At 30.9% G+C, this 26,155-nt stretch overlaps 1 protein-coding gene across 1 annotated transcript; it reads left to right on the forward strand.

Annotated features, from left to right (window-relative positions):
- The first annotated feature begins 1,083 nt into the window (after positions 1 to 1,083).
- LOC146533448 (PHAF1 protein CG7083) lies at positions 1,084 to 26,155 on the forward strand. The gene is made up of 12 exons (XM_085194091.1): positions 1,084 to 1,305; positions 12,244 to 12,326; positions 14,528 to 14,655; positions 16,836 to 16,995; positions 17,391 to 17,486; positions 17,854 to 18,004; positions 18,348 to 18,457; positions 18,824 to 18,916; positions 18,997 to 19,121; positions 19,537 to 19,726; positions 19,999 to 20,094; positions 20,427 to 26,155. Exons 1-11 carry the CDS (start codon positions 1,242 to 1,244, stop codon positions 20,083 to 20,085), a joined length of 1,287 nt encoding a protein of 428 aa, XP_085050217.1. The 5' UTR covers positions 1,084 to 1,241; the 3' UTR covers positions 20,086 to 20,094; positions 20,427 to 26,155.

The raw sequence follows: 26,155 nt of genomic DNA on the forward strand, positions 1-26,155 counted from the left end.
AACTTAACATAACAAAATACTCGTATCATTTAGGCAATATTAAATACCATACAATTCCATTTAAACATAAACACAAATTATAAACTACGCATTGTTTTTCAAAGCTTATCAGAAAAACATGTATTACGCATGTTTTCGCAAAATTTACAACGAATACTTGCGTAGTTTATAAATAAAGGTGAAACAAATTATTACACAACACCGTTACGTTGAAAGTGTAGGACGTAGGTGTTGAGATCGTTCCAAGGTTATACTATACGTGATGGCGGGAAATGAGAGTATCCTGTGTTCTAATAAAATAACAAAACAAAATAAAGAAATTAAATACATATTATGTTTTTGTTTAAAGCAATATAATGTAATTAAATACGTCCCTTTGTTTTTAAATTCACAGACGCGCAGTCTGTACATTCGTGATTTTATATGTAACCTAATTTTTATACTATTGTTATTTTATTTGTATTAAAAATATAGCTTACTTTACATAATAATATTAAAGTTTTAATATACGTTTTCAATTAAAAACAAGCAATGGATCATAAGTAATTTTAAAATATCCTCAAGTTGTCAATAACAGTATAACATGAAAGAGATGCAAAATTCATAATTATAAAATAAAGAGCAAGATAAAACATAAACTGACCGTAAGAAAGAGACTGATAATCTATCATATAAGGCGTTAGAGAGAGATGTCTAGAAAACAGTTTTAAAAACATCAAATTTTCCCTTCGTGATTGGACGCATGCGTCATAAGGCTAAGGCAGAGTCGTATTGTTGCTAAGATACGAAAGTAGTAATAACAGTAGGAATTATAATTAATTGTATATAACGTTATTGAAAGTTTTTCTATGAAATTAAAAGTTACCCTGTACTGTTAGCAAAAAGTAAAATCGTCTTAAGTATATATGACATAAAATGAAAACATTTATTTTTTTTAATAATATTAAGAATAAATGTACTATGGCTGGAGAATAATACGTCTTACCCTATATATAATATCATAATATAGACAATGCCACAAAAATATATTAATAATTAATATATAATACTGATACACAATACGGCCCTGGCAGAATACAATCAGCTGTTTGTAATGACAGTTCCTCTGACAAATACAAAATGGTTGAAAACTAAAGTTGGCAAACAAAGAAAGGCAGCGTAAAAGAGCAATTTAACGTTAAAAAACTATTATATTAAGTGAAAGTTAGTTAGTTTAGTTTGTGATAAGTGTATTGTACATAATGTTGGACTTAGAAATCGTTCCGGAACGTTCCCTGGGCTGCGATGCCTGGGAGTTTGTACTAGGTGAGCTCTTTCGTATGTTTATAACTAACGTCAAGATTTTGCGTTGTATTTCCACGGGAACTACTTACGCAATTGTGTTTTTATATTTATTACAATTAATAAATGTACCAGGAGTGCGATATTCAGCTCGGAGGTCGCATTGATTTTTTTCCTAGGGTCACGGGTCTTTGTTTCATCTGTGGTGCCAATGTTTATTTTTTTTACTACACTTGACCATGAAATCACTGTTGTCATGTTTATTCATTGGTTTTTTCGTAACAATTATTTATTTACAAACCTACCTCACACGAAAGCCTATTTTGTTTGAGATAAAATTATATTTCTGTTATATTTGTACAGTTAAATTATAATGCACCAGTCGACCTCATTTTTTGTCAGTACTTACTAGAACAACAAAAAACTTAATTACTATTGTGTGCTTCTAATGTTGTTTAGTCTTTTAGTCAATTTTTAAATATTTTTGTACACAAAACTGATACTCTAATCTTATGTGGATAGCCTCCTATTTTTATAATAATTAATAATATATAATATAAAGAAAATTTTGCACATAATCCAATATTTTTGTTATATAAAAATGACTTCAGTAAAAAAAATAATAATAATCAGAATTGAAAATATACTTAATATCCCCTTGGTTCACTTTTTGACAGAAGATAAATTTGTACATTTGTACAAAATCATATGGAAAAACATTTCATTCAATTTACGAAGTTTAATAATGATGGATATAATAACCTTCACAGGTCATTTGTTATTATTGCAAGTTATGTGAAGAAATGTTGTGTAACTATTATTACATCATGAAAATAAAAAAAAAACTTAGTTTAAATTATACCATTATACCTTTTTTTGCTAATATATTTTTAATATAAAAAAACGAAATAAATTTGAAAATATTAAACTTAGATAGGTATGTAAAACACTACATTAAAAAAAAAAAGATTAACTTGTCTTATAATAATTTGGCATGACATTTAAGCTTAAACAAAGATATTGAATTTTAAGAATATCAGCCTTATTAAAGCAGGTAATCATAATTCAGTGTTAAGATAGTTTCTCACTTTTCAAGACATTGTGTGTTTAGTGGCTAAATTTAATACAACACTTTGTGAGCCAGAGCACAGAAAGGTAAATAATGTTAACTTACTAATTATAAGTTACTATATATACATAACCCTCGATTGGGAGTTGAACTCACAAACATTGCATTTATAATCAGCCTCTTCCATTATGCAATATGAGTCTTAATATAGAGCTAAAATTTTAATCCAATGTACTTGTTCTTGCTATTCATGTAATTATTAAAGAAACTCCTCAGATTCTTTTATCAAACCATACCTATTACTAAGATTATTTATTAAATAAAGAAAAGAAAAATAATATAAAAAAAAGATAATATATGGATTATTTATGTTCTTTTGATAATAAAATGCTACTTTAAAACATGTTTTGAAATTTTTATTGAGTGTATTTTACATATAGTTGGTTACATAAATACTTATCTATATTTAACAGACTTGATTAATATTAAAATATGAACTGTTGATTAAGCATTCCACCAATTAATTAAGGTTATTAGAATAAATGTTTACAAAGATAACAAAATTTTTAATATTTTAAATTACATAGAAAAAAAATTGATTTTGAATATATGTATATAGTCAGTATGGTACTAATTCAACAGATTACTGGTTCAATTTGAAAATTTATTTTTATATTGAGTTGCTATTTATAGAGAAAGGTACATCTCGTCAGCTGTTACGGTATACACTGCCGTACCTGCAGACAGGGTTACCTTATACTTGAATTATAATGTCTCTTAGTAATTATTTCCATGTAAGGGAAAGAACAGATAGAGATAGTTAGGAAGATAATTTTCTGAAACTTTCTTGTTTAACATTTCCCTGTAATTAATTTTGGATCTCTCCGGATATTATTATGTTAATATTTTATATGGGTATTGTATAAAAGGTATCTAGTAGACTTAAATATTGTAAATTTTACGCCTACCATATCTTCCATTCTACCATATCGTTATGCTAATATTATCGCATATCAGGCTTAGAATTTTTTTTATCCATACCAACATTTTGACCTTGACTATGAACAACAATTTAAAACTAGTGACTGTATGTTTGTTTATCAGTTGTTATGATCATTCATATGTAAAAAAAATAAATTTGCAAAGTAATTTTGTTCCATATTTTATATAATATATTTATTGTACATATATGTATATAAGTTGGTTTGTTTATCTGTATATAAAATATTTCTACATAATATTTAATAAAGCTAGGTACTTTCTTAATGACTAGAACATATTTATGTGTTAAGACTACATTAGACATTCATATTATTGTCCCCATTGATTGAGGTGATTTTAAAATGTACATGCATAAATAAGCTTCACGCTGTATCCCTAGCAGGGTAGTCAGTGAGAACGGAGCGTCAAACGCTACGGTCTCTACATACCCCTTTCGCCTCGTCCACTCTGATCAACTTCTTCATACATGCCCTCATTTCATCGGGAGCACTTTTTACGTAACCTTTCACCAGGATCTTTGGTACTGTGTTTTCCAAGGTCAACTGAGGTCTCCCCCTATCTCTCTTACCGCTCAACTTTCCTATCTAAATCTTTTCATCACTCATTCTTTCGACGTGCCCGAACCAGCTGAGTACGTTCTTCTTCATTCTCACCGTGACATCCTCGTTAGTACCTGCCATTCTGTGAATCTCTTCATTGCGGATTCGATCAGGTAAGCATATCCTACGAAGAGATCGCATCTCCACAGCATTCATCTTTCTTTCATTTTTCTTCTGTAATATCCACGTTTCGCTGCCGCATGCTGTTATACAGCATCGGTATCAACACTGCATAGTGTACGGCTAAACGTAATATACCTACCTATATATTATTAAAATTAAGGTTAAAAAATATTTTACACATTTGAACTTGTCCTTCAAAATTGTAATAAAGATTATCTCTGATATTATCAAAACAGACAAAATATATTTTTATTTTTTTAGCATAAATAACTATACCTAATACGCTAATAACAAATTTGTACAGCCATAGATTAGATTATAAATGGACGTTATAAGTGATGATAATAAAGACGAAGATCGAATGGTTGATTGTAGACAAGTAATGTATTGATAAAAATTATAAATAAACAAGAAATAGTGAAGATTACGAGCTTGTAGAGAAATAAACTAAAAATAGGAAGTAATTGTAAAGCTCATTTGCAAGAGCAAATTTTTTACCTTCGTAATGAAAAAAAAAATTGGTAAATGTTCCAAAGTAAAATCGCTGTTATTTTGAATATTAATGAAATATTATATACGTGTATTTCGTAACTAGAAAATGGCTCTACTTAAATAAAAAATGAAGAATAAAGTGATTTATGTCTAGGGTCTTTAGACTATTCTTTAGCATGCATGCCTCAAACGCGTGTTGGTAAGAATGTCACCGCTATAGATGACGATTGTAATTTAAATGTGCCCGTTATTTCATATCGCGTCTGTTTTTTATTTGATAAAATAATTACAGAGTACAACAGAGAGTAATTTCCCGCTCTGGTAAACAAAATTCCCCCGAAAGAATATCGAACCCACAACCATCGACGTTTTCGATCGAAAGTAAAAGTAACAAAAAAAAATAAGAAAGTATTAATTGGTTAAACATCAAGTAATAATTGTAAGCATATTAGTATTACGCAGTTAAAACAAGCAGGACTGTAACAGTAAGACTAAGAAGTGACGTCACATATTACTATCGTCAAATTAGTGTTGTTCAAATAATCATTATGCGAGAAAATATGGACTATGGCGTGGACTTAAAAATGAAAGTTATTATTTATATTTTGTTTGTTCGTTATTGTTTGTTTTTGCACGTTCAATTAATTAATACCTCATATCATCAAGTCTTTGAAATGAGTTCAGTGTTAAAACTGACTTTTTTTGTTGTTTTTTATTAAACTATGTAGATAAAGATCAAGTAAATCAACATGTAATGCCTCCAGAATTCGGCGGAAAATGGGGAATGGATTGTTTTAATACTAGGTGTGGAATCCATCGTGAAGCTGAAAAAATAATAATATTAGATTATTGAACAGATTAAAAATAAAAAGAGGCCGTCACCATCGCCGAAACCATAACCGTCGCGTTACAGTCACAAGGTGTGACTGTAACGCGACGGTTATGGTTTCGATCCCCACTCGAGAAAGTGAAATATTTATTTACGTTTATATTTCCATTTTTTTGCTCTGGTGTCGAGGCAAGGTGCGGCGTTGAGTTCTGCCACTCAACACGCAAAGCCTCCAGAATTCGGCAGACAGTGGGGAACGGAGTGACTTAACACGAGGTTCCCTCTGCCTACTCTGCTGTGTGCGGGATACAGCATGAAGCTGATTTAATTTTAAAAAAATAAACTACAATAAAGGTTAGACTATAATTACAACGCTAGTAGTATTTATATATGAGTAACAGTCATTAACGTTTCTGCTAAGGTTAGTACTATCAAGATCACGCCCGTGCATTCAATGGTAATCATGTGACAATATATTTTAGTTGAGGCGAAGTGCGAGTTTAAAGAATTTCAAGTGACTTTTTTTTATCCGCGTTGTTGCTTAGCAGTGGAAATACTTTTTGTTACAAGATTTTGTCATTAATATTTTATAAATTATAATGCAAACTAAGCGGAGAGAATTTGGTGTCAAGATATTCTGCTTTCGGTTTTTCGCACGAATTCGGGACCTTTCACTTTGAATGGCGTAGTTTAAGCTGGGCTTAGTTTTGTCGGAGCAGGGAAAAGAAGATAATTATATAAAGAAATTCTCCCTAGGGGAGTTGAATCTACGCGCCGCGATCATTTATTAATTTTCAATGATATTTTTGTGTTAAGTTTCATTAAAATCTGTGAAACTAATTTGGAGTATGGTGTTTATGCTCAAATTAACATAAAGCTTAGTGGTAATAACACCAGCGAGGAAGGCCTTTTTAGTCAATACACAAAAGCCTACTCCTACAGCGTACTCTATTAAAAAAAATGACACATACCTACATATAACAAGACTTAAAATTACGTGACCTACAAATGTAGATAATCAAGTTATTTTGTGAATAATATAATAATAATCGTATTTGAAGTAGTTTCTTTTAATGTTTTGAATGTATAAACTGAATAATAACACGTCTTCAACTGCTCTTGCTCTATAAATACATTATTTTTTTATTCTCTTTCGATTCGACAAATGTTGTCGATACATATTATTTTTAAAGAACCTGTTGCTTAATACTTTAGTAGTAGGCGATTATGGCATTGAAAAGGTCAAATATTAAAATTAATTGATTTATTTATTTTATTAGCATAAAGCTAAGAGAAAAAAGCATAATGCTAAGTAAAGCTTCATTCTCCATTTACTGTCGAATTCTCGAGGTATTGCTTGTTGGTATCGGTAATCAAAGTCGCGCTTTGTCTCGTTACAAGAGTGAGAAAAAGAAAATGTTAAATATTAGGTTCCCCCAAGTGGGTATTGAACCCACAACCGTCGCGTTTACGGTCGCTTGCTAGTGTCCCTGCCACACGACGCGACGGCCTGTTTTTATTTATTAAATATAAATAGCATTTTCTATAGTCACATTTTCAATTTTTTTGATTGAATATTATTTAATTATATGAGATAATAGCAAATTAAACTTGCAGATAGGTGTTATCATGTATTCGAAAGCCCAACATCAGTGTGTTAGACAAAACCAGATGACCATAGATAAGTAAATGAAAAATATATTTATTTTGCTTTCGTACACCATCGTGTATAGTCTGCCCTTCGATAGCTTCGAATTCCTTTTTCTCAAACATAAATAAATAAAAAAGAACTCGTCATCTTTGTAGCAATAAAAACTTCAAGTAGACTCACTGAGCAAGACCTTTGCCAACCTTGCCAATGCTTTGTGGAATCAGAAAAATAAGAAAAAAACTTCAATGCAATTCTCTTTATTGATTTTTCTAAGGAATGAGGGCGAAACGTATTTATACATATTTTATTAATCATCATCAAGCTTTTTATTATACCTTCCACTTATTTATTAGTTTATATTTAATATTTATTAAATACTAGTGGACCTGGACGCGGCTACGCCTGCTTCAACTATAAGAATATTTATTAAATATATTCATTAAATTATTTTCAATAGAATTAGTAAGAAAATATAAGCTTAAATAATCAAAAAGAATAATAAGTAGATACACATTATTAGAAAAAAATTTCTGAGTTATTGAAATTAACCAACAAAAGGATTAAAAGTAACTAAAGGATAGATATTCTTAATATTAGAAAAAGTACCTAAAGTTTTCCGTGCGTGCGTACATAAATATCGACTCTACGAAATAACTAAACATTTCTCTCTATTAAGCAGGATAATATTAGCGGGCAATATCAAACAAAATATCAAATAAGAAGAGAACCAAAGTGTAGCTTAAATTAATTATAAACAGCAAATAATTACATAAACATTTACAATAGTTCGAAAATGTATGAAAATTTATAAAACCGTCAAAGTCATCTGCCCCTTCACGTCGGTCATACTCGTACTATGCCGCCCGTAGGTTAGGTCATTTCGAATCAGTGACATCTCCTTAATTATTTATTAGAATGCTATACAGTAAACTATAATTTCAATCTAGATAAAATGTTAATAGTGACTATTATATTTATTTTCATAAGGATGAATATCAAAATGTCGCGGTAACGGTTGCGTAGCGACGCGACGGTTGTTATTAACATGGCAGAATAAATTGCATGTCAAATTAGAAAGTACTTTAAAATGTATTAGTATATATGTGTAATGTAATGTTATATAGCCTATAGCACTTCTGAAGAATGCAGCTTTCATACAAAACAAAAACAATGAAAATCGGACCAGTAGATCCAGAGATCTTAGCGTTCAAACAAACAAACAAACAAACAAACAAACAAACAAACTCTTCCGCTTTATTATATTAGTATAGATAACGTAAATATAAAAAAAGGAAATGAAATATTTAACATTTTCATTTCTTCTCTCTGGTGTAGAGGCAAAGCGCGGCGTTGAATTCCGCCACTCAACACGCAATGTCTCCAGAATTCGGCGGAAAGTGGACAGCGGAGTATCTTAAAAAACAATCTTTAGGTATCCGTCAAAAGGAAAAATAAGCCAGGTCCTCTTTTGGCGTAGCCATCTATGAAATTATTTATCATACCGTAGAGTTTCCTGGGAAGTTATTAGTTGAAAAAAGTTAGTAGTTAATATATGTTATATTTTTTATGTGTTATATTTTTTTATATTCAATAAATATGTGTGAGTAAGTATGCGGTATCATATTTTAGGCCAGATAAAAATTAATTGGTCAGACAATTAAATATTCTTCAACTTGCCTAACTCGACTGACAATATTATTAATGGCAAATTTACTATTACTTGTTTAGCATGTGTTCGAAACGTGTGTATAATAGCTCAAGTTTTATTTTAAAATGAGAATTTTAATATATGCATATGCGTGAATCTTAAAGAATGGCTTACAATATAGAATTATAATAAAAGCATCAGCTGTAGTTGTTTAAATTAAATTTTAATTGTAATAAAATATATTTTAATTAGTAAGAAAATAAGTGACTCTTCATTTCGTGGATTTGGTGGTGAAGAGTTCAGTCACAATTTTGGCACAAAAAACATCTTCACCATCAAAGTGACGGATATCTTCAACAGAAAGGATATCTAGATATCTTTCAATATGCGAGAAAATTGCTATATACCTAAACATTTACGCATAAACCTCATGGTAATCAGAATACGTACGTCAACAGTTGTAGGCAAAGATTTATAAAAACATATATATTTTGTCATTTTTAACATGAATATTAAGATAGTTAAGTATTTTTTTTTAATAATTAGCTTTAAAATATATTTCTTTACAAATAAACACATTTTATATCCGTTTTATGTAGTATTTTAGACGCATAGAAATAAAAAAACAACTAAATGACCGCCCCACATGGAATCCATTTTGCATAACTACATCCCATTGTCGTATCACTTAGCTAGCTGCTAGACAACAATGATAAAACAATCGAGTGTACTGACATGAATAATAAACCAATTGAAATTAAAACGTATTGTGTATGTGATTGTGTTTGTTTATTAGTAGATATAACAGCACTTTATAAATGTTATAAGAGACTCGAATACGTAAAATACCGAAGAGTTCATATGACAGTGTGGTAAGGTAAGGTATACGTTATTGCAGACTGAGAGAGGTGAGGGAACGTAGTGTTAAGACACTCCGTTCACCCCTTTCCGCCGATTTTTTCGAGGCATTGCGTGATGGGTGGTGGAACTCGATGCCGGGTTCCACCATCCATGAAAATAGTAATAAATAATAATTCGTTCCCTCGAGTGGGAATCGAATCTACAACACACACTCTTGTGCCCCTGGGCCTGGGCCAAGACGGCCTCTTAGGCCACTCAGCTATCACTTAAAGGGAAATATTTATTTCGGGGATTGGTATTTTACGTATTCGACTCTGAAAATTTCCTAGTGGTTGATATTCATATACATACATATTACGCCAGAACATACATAGGTACATAGTACACACATCATTTTCACATGAACTAGGACTAAGTTAATCGAGATTTCTAAAGACATTACTGAACGAAGAATTAATCTACTAAGTAATAATTATAATCTAGTAGATATATAAATTTATAACTAGGTTTTTCCATAATCTTTACTGTAGAATTCAAAGTTTTTAATGTAAATTATATTTAAAACAAAATCCACTCAGGCAAACCCAGAGCAGAGAACAAGTCGTATGTAAAATAGAATGGAACAGGTCATTGTGCAAAATGGCAGCTATGTAGTGCTATGTCGTTATAAAACAATTCTTGTTTTTATACAACAAAGTCTTTGTATAAATATCTATATATAGACACTGTACAAAACTTGTAATTTACCTTCTTTTTATTTTTTTTAAATTTTTTATCTTCACGCAGTATCCTGCAAACTGCAGTGTAGGGAGAGGGAAACTAGTGCTAAGATCTTCTATTCTCCATTTTCCGCCGCGGCATCGGGACTGGCGGTATTCAACGCCGCACTTCCTCATTACCAGAGCAGAGAAATGAAAAAAATAAATATTTCATTGCCTCGAGTGGGAATCAAACCCATCGCCGACATCGCACGACTGGCCTCAATTTACTTAAAAATGGAAAATCCTGTTTTCTCTGTTAGAAAATATAATATATATTCAATGAAACATCATAAAACTTCGGTTTTGCAGGCGGCTTATTCTGTTCCCTCTATAGGAGGGATCTATTTTGAAATCCTCCCAAGTTAGCCGCGCGCAAATAACTTTATATAGCGTATTTATAGTTCTAAATATACTTATATATGTATAGAACCTAGTAGGTATTATTATATATTCATTGTATTTAGATTGATGGTTTATGAATATGGTTCCCTCTACCTACCCTACGTAGGTAGAGGGAACCTTGAGTTAAAACATTTCGTTTCCCAATTTCCACCTAAGTTTTAATACATTGTATGATATGATATAATTCTGGAGGCATTACGTGTTGAGTGGCGGAATTCAACAACGCGCTTTGCCTCGACACGAGCGAAGAAATTAAAAAAAATATTTTCATAGAGTGGGAATCGAACCCACAAGCTGTCAATTTTACACTTACACGCTTGTGTCCCCGCACCATTATACGAGTATATTTTTTTAATTTTAATGAATACTAGTGACTCCAGGACTAGTATTGAATAAAATTAAAAAAATATATACTTCATATTTACATAAAGTAAATAAAAGTGTCATTAACTTCTCTCTTATCGGTCGTACGACGAAAACAAACGCGATTATCGCAGACATAACAGCGGCTCGTGGTAAAATAATCGTAACACGTACGCAGAACGCCGACACCGTTTCAGTGTTGATTTTCATCGCTCTCACTCTTCTCTCTTTTCTCTGATCTTTTATTATGTTCTATTTTGAAATTTGGGTTTTGTTTTCTTTTTCTAGAATATTATTAAAATTATGCCACCATTCAACTCGCAATGCCTAATGGGTAACGGAACTTTCTTAATGGAAACGGAATGGATTAATATTAGGTTCCCAGATTTCTTCTGCCTTCCCTGATCTGTGGGGAATATAGCACTTTCCTTAGAAGGTGACACTAGTAGAATAATTTTAAATTTGGTTAGGTACAAAGATTTGCAGCTCGGACAATGGAGGGGAATTTTGATGGTAGTGTTAAAGGGGCTTTTGAACCAAGTGTAGGCTTAACCCCTTAAAACACTGTTCTGGGCTACTCTCCTTGCAACGCAGGGGTTCCGATACACGCACGATAAATGGACGAAATTCCAAAAAGGTTCTTTTCGTAGGTATTTTTCTGGCTTTACAGCGGAAAGTTGATTTTCACCTTTCACCAAGAAAATAATATTTTTAAATTTTAGAAAAAAGAAACAAAGAAGAAAACTGTATGCTTTTGATTTGAACTTGAATCGTTTTTTATTTACTTTTTACTAAAACGTTAACAATACTCATTATTTTTATTATTTTGTTATAGATTCGAATTGAAAGCCGTAAATGCATTTATTATTTACTTTGTGTAACTTAAAATGTGACCAATCAATGAAATCACATGACCGAGTGACGTGTGAGAGATTTTGTTATACTCAATATTACTATTTCTAAATCGGTTATGGGTTCAATTTGAAACAACTTGTTGTGTTGATCCTACGTATAAGTCCTATATAAGCAATTAAAAAAAAAAAATATGTAATTAATAATTCTAGGAGTGCTATACAATATAGTCGTGATTACGTCAATGTATTTTTTTGTAACAAACGTTTGAAACACATAAATAACTAAATTAACGTTTTTCTTATTTCAGGCATGCACTTTTCTCAAGCAGTTTCAATAATACAGAGTCAAGTGGGGACGATACGAGGGGTACAAGTTTTATATAGTGATCAGGTAAGAAAAGATAGATAACCATATTTTACTATCGCAACTTTTTTTATATAAAAATCAAATTAAATCAGCTTCACGCTGCATCCCGCACACTGACACCCCGTTTCCTACTTTTTATATTTTGCAAAAAATGTTTAATTATTTTGCTTTGCGATATATCATTATGTGATGACAAATATGTAGACTGTTAAGATTTAAATATATGTATCCTTATTTATGGTAATCATAACACAGACTGAATTTTAGCCTAATTTAGAATTGGCTGGCCGCGGCTGACTTGTCCAAATATTTATTACTTCTCTTTCATTTTAATGTCACTTAAATTACTGACTTCATAAATATGTGAATATTGATTCCATGTACTGTCTTAATATATTGTTTTTTTTATATATTAATAGGCCACAGACGTAGCGTTTATGCCATTTTTTAGATAGAAATTTGTTGCTTGAAAAAATTGTTAAAATTTTATTTCATTATAAATCATATAGCCTAATGTAATAATAATATAATAAAACAAAAAATGAATGAACAAGCGTTTAAACAGTATATATTTTTTAAATGGTTCTGTTTTTCCTATTAAATCTTTCTAGTGAAGTGATGGCTTGCAAAGTTACAAACTTATCTACATTCTATTGTAGAATCTCACTGACGTTAAGCTGGAGACGGATGTCCTTTTCATCTCGGTGGCGAAGTTGCAAAACGCCATAATTAAAGAAAGAACTGAACTGAACTTTTCCTCCCTTCGTCTTAATAAAAAAAAAAGAAACATATTATAATAAACATATTTATTTATGTCAAATAATATTTTTTTTTACTTTTATATTTACTTTGATTTATTTGTGTTATAGTGATTGAATCATTACGTATAAAATAATTATGATATATTTTTATTTATTATATTAGATATATAATCAAAAAGCTATATTAATAATAATATTTTTATTTTTATTAATATGGCTTTTTTAAGTTATTTTCTGTGGAAATTATTAATTTACTTTCGCTTAGTTTCTCTCATATGTAATTTAAATAATAAATTGCAGTAAAAATCGCACTGGTAGTGTAACTTTTTATAGGTCGACGTTCTTAACTGTTTATTTTGTTTCTTACACGTTTTGTGTGAATCATTGTATTTTTATTGCCTTTCCGTGGACAAAGGAAAACTTTCTTATCAAATGGACGTCACAGTACCTATAATGGCTTACTATTTAGGTATATTAACAGTTTAAAATTAACCACTTTCTACCTTACTTAGTTAATTAAAGACCGTCGGTCGTAGTGCATTGAGACAGCTGACTGTAAACACGATGATCGTGGGTTCGATTCTTCGTTGAGGGATGATTATATTTAAAATTATTGATTTCTTCTCTGGGGAGACAAGCGAAAGAAGCGTGGCTTTGAGTGTCTCTATATAACTTTTTTTCGAATTCGCAAGCAACGCAGAGAATGGAATGTTTTACCACTAGATTCTCTCTGCCTACCGTGCTATGTACTATTAAGTTGAACAAACTGATATCAGAATATTTTATTAGGTTCAAATCTCAATTTGTTTATTAATAATGTTAGTCCAGACTTAAGTAGTACTCAGTGAGCGGTGCTCCTTTTGTAGTTTAGAAAGCATGCCAAATTCTGGAGCATGATCTTACTTTTGTCTTCTTATGAATCGAATAATACTGTATTTGCGCAAGCGCATACATTTATACGTAACGTATTTATACATTAAGCTATAATAGATGGCTATTGTATAAGAACATTTGTTGTCAATGGATTAAATGTGTAAAGCTGATAAATTTAAATTAGTCCTATAATCTAATAATTTAAATGTATTATATACGTATGAAATATATACGTACGTACGTATAAAATATATAATAATATATAATATATATTTTGTATACTATATTATGTGAATTAAAATTCAAATAAAACTGACTCTGAAACCGTATGAATGGCTAATTCTTATTCGTGTCATTTAATTAATATGTTTGTATATTTTTAATTCATAGCGCTATTTATGTTTCAAAAGAACATATCGTAGAATCAAAAGATTTCATTTGGTGCAAGAGTCACTTGTTATTCAAAAAATGCCTAATTTTTGTACCGAATTAGCAAATTATGTGGATTTATTTATCATTTATCGTATAAAAGGTGCATTTGTCATTATATTTTAAATTGTATTAAACAAAGTGTTTTTTCTTTAATTTCAGAATCCCTTATCAGTAGATTTAGTAATAAACATGCCGCAGGACGGCATACGGTTAATATTCGACCCGGTCGCGCAACGGCTCAAGATTATAGAAATATACAACATGAAATTAGTTAAGCTTAGGTATAGGTGAGTATGTTTTATTTATTTTTATACATATATATTGTTTAACGTTAACCTGTCATTTACGGTGTATGTCGCATATGGAAGGATTGCCAGGGGGAAACTGGTTTTAAGACACTCCGTTCCCCATGCACCACCCAATTTCCGAGACATTACATGTTGACTGGCGGAACTTAACGTCTCGGTCCGTACCAGAGCGAAGAAATGAAAATACGTTCTTCATCGGAATGGGAATAGAACCTACAATTGTAATGCTACAGTTCTCTTTCGATTCTGGCTGTGAATAAATTTTAATCCACTTCTGATATTTAAAAAAAAATATATCTAAATTATACAGACGTTTCTGTATAATTTAGACACATTTTTTTAAGTGCTAAGTTTTTTTAATTATTTTCAATTCAAGTATTACGATATATGGGACCATTATGAGATACCAGTTTTAATAATTAAACTTTTCGAATTATAATGATAACATATTGAAAATGGAAAATAATTTTATATGAATACAATGATGTATAACTATAACTTTAGATTACGATATAATGAACGGCAAGGCATCGAACTCGTGACCTTCGACACTGACATATGAGCGTTATGTTACTATGTGCAGAAGAGTGTACAACTCTTCTTACTTCTTAGTATAATATCTAATACAAAATATAAATATTTGTTAGTTATTTAGTTAATTGTGTGATATGTAATCCTCAACAGTAACCCAGGCAGGGGAATCTAGTGTGTAATCTGTAATAGGTTCCCTCTGCCTTTTCCTGTCTTGATATGTGGGGAAAAAGCGTGATGCTGCTTTCATTATTATTATATCTGAACCAGTAACCATCTCGCTTAATCGCTTCAAAAATCGCTTAATAGTGGCAAATGCGTCACGACGGCGGGCGATAGCAAAACATTTATTATGTATGAATAATTATATGCTAAACGCGTACATTATGACCTGGTGACCTTTGATTGGTCTCCAGCTATTGCAGGTGCTCAGGGACGATACTTTCACAAGTATTTTCTATATACATGTACAAAGGTCGCAGCGAAACTATAGCTAATATTCTATATAATAAAATAGGCAGAAACCGGAGAATGGAGTGTCGTAACACTAGTTCTGACTAACATACATAATAAATTCGAGTTATGCGTTAAAAATCGGACTTTTACTTTTTTTATTAGACAAATAAAACATAAATAAAAGATTATTATATTATTAGATCCTTGTATTATTAATAGGAAGAACCCAACAAAGGGCTTCATCTTGTTACCAGTTTAGTTTTTCGAGTAGGAAAAGAATCCACAACCTTCGCGTTCACAGTCAGTCACTACGCCATTGCGCTACGACGGCATCAAGAATAGAATTGTGTCACTGAATTATTTCTACTCGTGGAAAAGCTGTCGGTTGAGAATTTGTTGAATCGTCCATCAAGCTTGAAATGATTCATTAATTTAATTAATCTGACCTAATTCTCTAATGGGGTAAAATATACAGTGAGTTCTATCTATATGAGTATGTAGCCCTAGGGACTCACTCTAGTGGTTCCTTTATTTTATCTATTTATTTAATATGTTACCTTCACTTAGGGTAATTGGACCGTTTTACGTAGTTATAGCACTTTTTTTAACGTTTTATATGATAACATTATTTACCTTGGGGATGTTATTCAAATATTTCGTAGTTATGATATAAATAACAATATTATAGTCACTTCAAAACATAATTGTTTTTTAAAATGTTGAGTATTACAAGTAAAATTTTATCTATCGCCATCGTAGCGCGGTGGGACAGCTCTGTTGCAGTCTCAGTTGTAGATGCGGTGGTTGTAATTTCGATCTCCAATCGGGGGAAGATTTAGATAGGTTCATTTTGAGTTGCGCCCCTCAACATGTAATGTCCCGAATTCGGGTGGAAATTGGACGGAGTGGAGTGAAACGGAGTGTATCACCAGATTCTCTCTACCTAGCCAGAGAAACAGGGGAACTAGCGTAAAGTTGATTATGAACACAAACATTAAAATATCCTGTTCAAAAAATCTGTATCACAATTCTTATCTGCATTTCTTGGATGCTAACCCAGTACCTACCATTTCATCATTCTATTATTATGAAATAAAATACTTTTTTAGTTATACTCCTTTTGATACTTACTTAACCATATTGCTAATATAATATATTGAATAATTTTCCAGTGGTATGTGTTTCAATTCGCCGGAAATAACGCCGTCTATAGAGCAAGTGGAACACTGTTTCGGCGCGACCCACCCCGGCCTGTACGACAGCCAGCGACATTTGTTCGCGCTGAACTTCCGCGGCCTGTCTTTTTATTTTCCTGTTGATAGTAAATTTGAGGTAAGTTCTTTTTTAATTGTTATAAATTATATAAATAAATAGTATTGTCCTGGCAAGGTGGGTGGTAACGTGACGGTAGTGAGTTCGACTGGTAAGTAGACAAAACGCAGCGTTGGGTTCCGCTACTCAGTTCCCTCAGCTTACTAATAACATTTCTGGGAATTGATAAAAAAATTCTTATGTCATGTCTATGCCAATTGATATGATAGTTAATCTCTTTCAATAATTTATAAAAACCTTATATGTTGTTACATAATTGTGTATATTAATGAGTGAGAGAATATGTTTCAAGTGGTTCTAATTTTTTTTCTTTTAACATTACTAACAAAGAATAAATATATCAATCTCTTTTTATCCTATAATTTTGATATTAATTTTCAATACAAACATTTCAGCCTGGATACGCTCACGGTCTCGGCTCGTTGCAGTTCCCGAACGGCGGCTCGCCCGTCGTGTCGCGAACAACGATATATTACGGCTCTCAACATCAGGTAAATAGCATTATAGTAAAAGATTATTAAAAAAAAAAGAAAACCGACTGCCAAACTATAGCTATTGGCACAAACTAAATAACTAAAAAGTAAAAATTAATAGTTTTACTACTTCAGAGTAATGAACAATTAACGAAATTGACGATGGATGTTTGTTCCACTTTCACGTAAAAACTACTGAACGGCGGATTTAGATGGAACTTTTCAGTAATGTTTACCGATTGTACCGCATCCAAAAAGATAACGCATAAACTCCATTTTATATAAATATTTTGTATAATTTGGCTATAATGTAACAATAAGTTTAAGCGGGCGTAGCCGTAGCCGTAAGCCGTGGGCCGCTAGTATACAATAACTTCTGTTCCAGTTAACCAGATCGGCGAGTGGCGGTCGTTGCACGGCGCCTCTGGCTGATTTACCTCTATCCTGTTACCGTCACCAGTTGCATCTGCGTAGATGTGATGTACTGAGATCACCCACTGCCACGCTTGGTCTACGATTGCATATTTATACTGAGGGTGAGTTGTGTTGTTTGTTTGGTTTTTGTGGTTTCTATACGTTTTAGTATAAATAAAGTTTAATTGATTTATATATATACGTATCTTGTCTTTTCATAATATTTATATCATCTATACAATTATAATTCATACATTTCACATATTAATTATAGTCCATTGTCGACTATTGTGTTATAGGCTATATAAATATATACTCACTGGAATTAGTTATTTTTATTTCTCCATTGAGATCCACCTCTTAGGACGCAATGTCTTTAATATTCGGTCGGGAAATGGAGAACGAAATGTTTTGACACCATGTTTTCTAATACCTATACTCTATTATCTATACTCTATGTTCTAGGTGGTCGCTCGGGCTCGCCCGCGTCGGCGCGGCGCCGCGTGGTGCGCTTCGGCGACAGCTGTCAGGCAGTCGCGCGCGCGCTCGCCGCGCCTGCGAGACTTTATTACAAGGTTAGTATTAATTAATGATTGCTTACGGGCGACTGCCCGCGGCTTCGCCCGTTTGAATTGCAGAATTATAGTGAGTAATCACTATATAGTAGGATTATTTTCTTACCTCTTACCATTTTAATGACAATATGTATAGATTAAAAACTAACGTCACAACTAATATAATAAAACAGTAATTTTATCAAACATGGTTTTATACCACGATCACGTAAATAATACGAAGATTGTGGCTTTAATTTCGTCGACCGTATTTTGGGCCTTTTTTTCCGTATTTTCACACCATCGTGAGTTTTCTTTGCCTGCTCCGGTATGCTAAAAAAACCTGACTCTTATTTTAAATAAATCTTAAAATAATTTACTTCGAAGGCTGATGACAAAATGCGCATACACCGCCCCACGGCGAGACGTCGTCCCCCTCCCGCGTCTGATTACTTCTTCAATTACTTCACTTTGGGATTGGTAAGTGTATATTAGAATTTAATTTGGTATAGCTATTTACGATTACGCCATGATTAATTAACTATTAAATTTCTTATAAGGATGTGCTCTTCGACGCTCGTACACACCAAGTGAAGAAGTTTGTCCTCCATACCAACTACCCTGGACACTACAACTTCAATATGTATCACCGTTGCGAATTCGAGCTGAACGTGCAGCCGGACAAGTATGTATTGATTATTTAATTTAATTAAGTTAAGGAAAAATTTTGGATCCCTTTTAACAAACTTTGTATTCATTAAATAGTATGCATATCTAAACTTTGTATGGAAAGGAATGCAAAATGTCTATATATTTTTAAATAATGTATTAGAAATATATTAAATTATTAAAATAGATATAACAAATATAAGTATGACAATATACACTTTTGTATAAAGTGGCAATGTGTATGTATACATTGCTATGGCAACGTGCCACATTGTTATTTATGTGCACGCGTTGTATTTTTTAATCAATTTCAAAAAGGAGAAGGACCTCAATAAATAATACTATACCAGTATTCTTACTCACTCTGTCATTTAAACAGAATCTTAATCAAACTTTAATTTTTACTAAAATAACCATTTTGTCCTCAACAGATGCGAATCCAACACGCTAGTAGAATCTCTATCGGCGGTCTGTATAACGGCGTACAGCAAGTGGGAGAGCGTGTCGCGAGCGCTGCGCGTGTGCGAACGCCCGGTGGTGTTAAACCGCGCATCTTCCACAAATACAACCAACCCGTTTGGTTCTACGTTCTGCTATGGGTACCAGGATATGATATTTGAGGTGAGTTGTGTACTGACAAGGGCTGACAGTACTGACGGATAGTCTATACTTTTCTTTGTCTCTTGCTTATTTAAGTATGTTTGGGTTAAAATGATGAGATGATCTATAATAGAGCAAATGTATATAAAGTGGCTTTTATACTGTCACTGCAGACTTCATTAAACTTCAGTTAAATGGAAAATCAGAGGCTAAAAATGCAAATCACACACTAGTCTTATTTAGTTTACTGGAACAAAACAAAAACCTAAAAGTAACAAAAACGTTTTTTCCAGGTGATGTCAAACAACTACATAGCGTCGATCACGCTGTACCAGCCGGAGGGCACGCGCCCTCACTATGCGGTCAGCTCCATCGCGTGACATAATAAGGTGATTTTTTATCATTTATGTAGCAGTCTAGGCACAGATAACCTCGATATATCCTCCTAGTACCCTCTACTCAAAATTTGAGTAAAATGGCCAAAGTAATGTAGTGCTTGATTGTGCCAAAGCATATAATTTCTTCAAAGAGTATGTATGATATGGTGTCACCATGGCATCAAAATATTTTGGAACTTTTAAAGTTTTAATCATGGGGAGGGCCTTATATACATTATATATTATTGCTGATTTTGTCGTCTATTTGTTTTCTTAAATAATAATATATATAATAATTCACTGTATATTTAATGAAATTACTACATAACAAATATTCTATCTAGGTATCGCCAAGCAAAGGTAAAAAGTTCACATCTTGAATGCAGTCTGTTTGTCAGCTTCTACAAAATTCAAATTCACTAGTGTGGCAGCCCTGGTCTGTTCGCCGCCAATGTGATACATATCCTTAACTAAAACCAACCTAAGAGGTAAACAGTATTCAAAAATATGTGATAAAAACTGTGAAAAAAAAACTAAAAAAAAATAAGTGAGTGACCGATCTCAAGATGGTGTGTAAGTTTTATTTAATTCCTTAGCAGCAATGGACAGTAAAAAATTATATATTTTTTTTGTTTTCTAAAAAAACATGTAAGTTCTAAGAATGTTTCTCAATATTATATGATTATTATTATATATTATATATAATTAGTCGGATGTGTTCTTAAGTTTTACATTTTGACGAAAAAAAATGAATTTTTTGACGTAAAAACTAGACATAAGAAGCTGTAAATATTTTTTGATTGAAAAAATTACCATAAATCGATTGTATTTTTTCTAAAATCATTGGAAAATTGCTAGTGTGATTATTGTGATAAAAATCAATAAAAAAGTGCAAAAATATTTTTCTTGACAGCACCACGATGATGCCATAAGTGGCTTTTTAGTATAGGTTTTAATTTATGGATTATAGAGCATAGACAATTTTATTCAATTTGACTTATAGCATAAACAATGTAAAATGTTTATTTATATTTCGTTATTATATATACGATTCATTTCAATAAAATATTACAAAAAATATTTCTCATACATCATTTTTATATTCCCCAATTAAGCTATCATTTAAAAAAGAATGTATGTATTGACTTAGAATACTCTTGTCTATGGTCTTCTATCTTGTCTTTGATTTTTTATTTTGTAGACGTAAACGTCTATAGATTTCAATCGCTTTTGGATTTCTTTACATTTTTTATACTTTTAGTATTCGCTGTGTATTCTATATACCTATATTAATTTTATATTTTTTTATAAAAGAAAAACAAATAATTGTACATTTTTAATACATCTTAAATTTATAATTCCCCTTTTTTTTTAAAAAAATCCTTCTAATAAAATTAATAATATAGTTTACATAAAATACTTTTGATGATTTGTTAAAAATTATAATTGTATATAAAATCAAGAATTTCGTATACAAATGAATGCACAGCGATAAATTATCTTGAATATTATCTTTTTCAATCTACTTATTGTTTGCTCACAATGTGCGCAATAGGCTAGGTTTAGGCTTACAGACCTACGGTCCTTACGTATAAACGGACATGTAAAAAGAGAAGGTTTACATGAGGACAGAATAAAAGGCTTATCTTGCTCTTATGTAGTATATATTTTTAATTAAAATATTTTTAAGAGCATGTATTCCATTTTGTTGTCAATTTTCTCTTTTGACATTTGCCGTTTATACGTAGGGACTGTTGAGACGTTTTGTACGATTTGATGAATGTGTGTTGTATGATAGCTAATTGTCACAACTATATTTTTTTAAATTATAGTTTGAATGGGATCCTAAAACATTTTTTAATAATTATTCAAGATTTTTTTTAAATCTCAATCATATTTTATTTGTAATTATTTTTATTTTTGACAAAGTGATTAAATTTATATGTCCCATACGAACTATGCAATTTAATAAATCAATATCGTACAAGTAAATTTCATTATACATTTTGGCTTAATTCGCTTGCACGATATTGCATATACCTTTATATTAGTTCCTCTAACAAATTAAAAGAAAAATAAACAATGACAATTGATAAAACTTGACAGATATATTATTTTTGTTAGTAAGCTGTAGCGTCACTCCCTTCCCCGTATTGTAGGGCGAGCAGAGGCAACATAATGTTAAAACCCTTCGTTCTCCACTTTCCTGATCTTTGTTGATTAAAAATGAAAATTTAAACATAATTAACACTCGGGAAGTGAAAAACAAACCCACAAACACACTGTCCCACGGCGCCACGATAGAATTTGTAGAATACGTATACTAAAATCTTTAAGTCTTTAATAAATAATTACTTTACTTTACTTATCTTTTCAATTCTAATGATAGAAGTTATGTAGAAATTTGTAATTTACGGCCAATAACACTTGACCTAAATACGTTATATTTTGTCAGTTGTCACTGTTTAAACAGTCATAGACTTATAGATTAGATAAAATACTACTATATTTCCTTGGCGTCTTGTTTAGATTGCTTGGCTCTCATGGTCACCATCAAACATTGATAGTAACTTTTTTTTTTATTGTGAAACGATACTTATAAAGATTCTTAATTCAAAAATTGTACAATAATAAAATTAGAATCATTAATTTATTTGTAAAACGTTAATTTGAACGTAAACGTTCAAGTTGTTAAACTATTTTTTAATCTACACAGCATGTCAATTTTTTTCTCTATTTATTTATTTTATGTAATAAATTTCTATTCTACAAGTCTATGATATTTCTAAACCTATTTCTATAGTAGTCAAATTATTTCACATGTATTTTACCTCAGTTAACAGTCATTTTATTTAGTGCCAACGTGCATGGAACCTTGGACTCCTCGTTTTAAGGTCGAAATTCCAATGAGCTTAAGGCATCGCTTATACCGGCGGTTGTGATGTTTATATATAGGCAATAAATAGTTCGGCTGACAAGTCGTGGCCGCCCTGCAGTTAGGTTTACTTTACTTTTGCACAGTGCTCGCTCGGGTAGAAAATAATCAAAAATAAAAAAAACAAATTTGGCCAACCATGTTCAGATAACTTCATGGAGGCCACGACACGTCGACCGTACTGTACTTGGGTTATAGCAATTATTATATTGCTTCTATTTGTAATACTTTTTGAACTAGAGCTGTAATATATTTAATTATTTTACTATTAAATTAAGGTTGATTTTTTTGGCATCTTTTAATTGTGACTCTTGCAATCATTTTATTTTATTGAGCTGCAAGATCTACATAAGGGGAGAATAGAGGAATTTTGTCTAATGTTTTAATCTACGTAAACTCTTTGCCTTTTACTATTTTTATTTTATTATTTTAAAGATATTTATCTGTACTTTAACAGTTCAATGAGCAATCATTAAAAAAGTAATTTTAAATCTATTAATAAATAAAAAGGAAACCTAACGTTTTTTATCTATACTTATTTTTTGTAATAATCAAATTTTTATAACTATATTATTCTGGTATGTATAATCTTTTCACTGTACCAATTAATTACATCATTACGGCGGGAAACGCCATTACGTCCGTAATAAAGATTAAAAATAATAAATATGAGATAAAAATACTAAATATTAAATGATAACCCATAAATAAAAAATATATATTTCCCAACAACGCTGACTAATATATTTCGGGGACAACATAGATAACATTACTTTGATGTTTCGGATTATCCACGCGGTTTTTCAAGTATCGATTTTGAGAGTCTCTCGACGAGGAATGATCATTATCGCGCGATTTAGATATTTTTCTGACGTTCGTGACATTTATCTTTGATCTTATTTTGTATATCGCTTTTAGAGTTTATCATAAAACGTGATTTACGTTTAAAAAATAATGATAAGTATAATTTAAATATAATATGGCTCTAGTTGCAGGAGTATTTCAAAGCACTTAATAATTTATTTATGCACAATTAACGTGTGATTGTCGAATAGAGATCATAAGTGGCTGTGGTGCCATAAAAAAAAGTTAAAAAATTGACAAATAATACCTTAAAAAAAGTATTAAGTGTAAGGTAGCGTACGCTACGGTATCTTCAGTTATGTACGGATGATATATTTATTTTTAAATTATAAGACATTGAAGTTAATTTTCTTCTATTTCGTTAATAATTCAAAATACTCATCATTTCACCTTAAAGTACCTACTATAATATAAATATTTTCGAATGGCAATACAAAACTTTTAGACGTAGAAGACATATTCTTATCGCTAAGTTATCTGTATTACTTCAAATTTCGGTTAAATATTATACGGGTCGATATTTTATCTATCTATTATTAAATTGGTAATATCTGTCCGTACATACACTGTAGAGTTATTTTTTATAAAGATAATTAATTAGCTTATGTTTGTCTCGCTGTGGCTTATATTCGTCACAGCTTATCACTTAATTCATAACGTTGTTTGTATGTTCATTGTGCCGGCCTTGAGTCATACATTAATTGTTCACCACAGACTCATTATTCTACTTAAATTTTAATTAGTTTATATCACTGGGAAACATTAGGAACTTTCACCATACAATACAAATTAAAACTTTTAAAATTTTAATGATATACTCCGCTATTTTAGATTTAATAATTCATTATCAACGTAAAACAATGACAATAGCTAAAATCATGATCATCACCCACCAGAAACAAAAATGATATCACTTAAGGCTGGTATAAAATCGTATAATATAACTATAGTATGTATATTACACATGTAGAAGTGTTATATTATGCATTTAGTGATACAAAAACATTATGATTAGGGAAGAATAGACGAGACCCACTCCTGAATGGTAAATAATAAAAAAAACAGTCGAAGCATAATATTAATAATTTTAAGGCTGTATATATGAATTCTCATGTCAGTTAAGTGTTTTTTTTAAAAGTGATTTGACATAGCCAATGGTTTATTTATCGCTAGATATATTGTTGTGAAATTGTTGGAATACCGTTTGTTATTATTATGTTTGAATGCGAATGTTATTTTTGTGTTTCTGTGGTATATATTATTCTTTTTTGAAATGGTAATAACGATTTAAATTACTTATTGTGTATATTTATAAAAACATAATATCTTTTGAAATTATTTTATTTTTGAAAATAACACAAAGTGAATGTAAAGACTATTAAGTTATAATATTCTTTATCTATTAAATATATCTCACAGAAACACATTAGATATAACAACAGAATAATAGAAAAAATGATCGTTGCGTGCTGTAGCAATAATTTTTTTGGATAGTAAAATAACTGCTGTGTGACGATTACAAACGTACAATCAAGACAAAAGGTTAGTTAAATAATTTAATGTTTAATGATGACGATTTATATTAAAATGATATAATTAAATTTATTTTAATACATTTGTGATTTTACCTGTTGACCGAAATCATATACTATTAATGTTTCTAGCTTTACTTTTCGTCATCAATGATATGATTGTAATACGCTGTAGCGTGCGTCATTAAAATTTCCCTTATGTCTTTATATTAGGTGAAATTCCCACTACATTTACATATCTGTCATCACACAGCAGCTTATCTTGTAATGTATAATTTATTATATTTATTATTTTATACATCATGCTAGATAATCTGTGAACGAAAATTTTACACCAATCATCATCATATCTATAATCTACAATGTTAATTAAAAAAAAACCTTAAATTTAAACAATGTTATTTTTTAGATAATTTTTCTTTGTATTGGCACGAATTTTATTGAATCTTATGGCTATGCAATACTTAATATAGGTGCTTTTGACTCCCAATGAATTATCTTTCGACCCATTTTATGCCTTGTTTTATATTTCCTATGTCATTCACTCAATTAAAACAATAACAATATTTTGAAGATTTTGAATGGGTTGAAAAGGAAAAATGTTGTAATTCAATTCTTGTAAGTTATGGTAACTTTGCGTTCGTAATTCCTACTCAACTTTTTGTATTTCAGTCAAGTGGGTTTAAAAAAATGAAACTGTCTCAAAAAATACCAAAAATCAATAAATGGATTTCGTACCGAA

The sequence above is a fragment of the Heliconius melpomene genome, chromosome 12 (genome assembly GCF_056956725.1).
Source record: "Heliconius melpomene rosina isolate 202511_hmr_F chromosome 12, ASM5695672v1, whole genome shotgun sequence".
NCBI classification, from domain to species: domain Eukaryota; kingdom Metazoa; phylum Arthropoda; class Insecta; order Lepidoptera; family Nymphalidae; genus Heliconius; species Heliconius melpomene.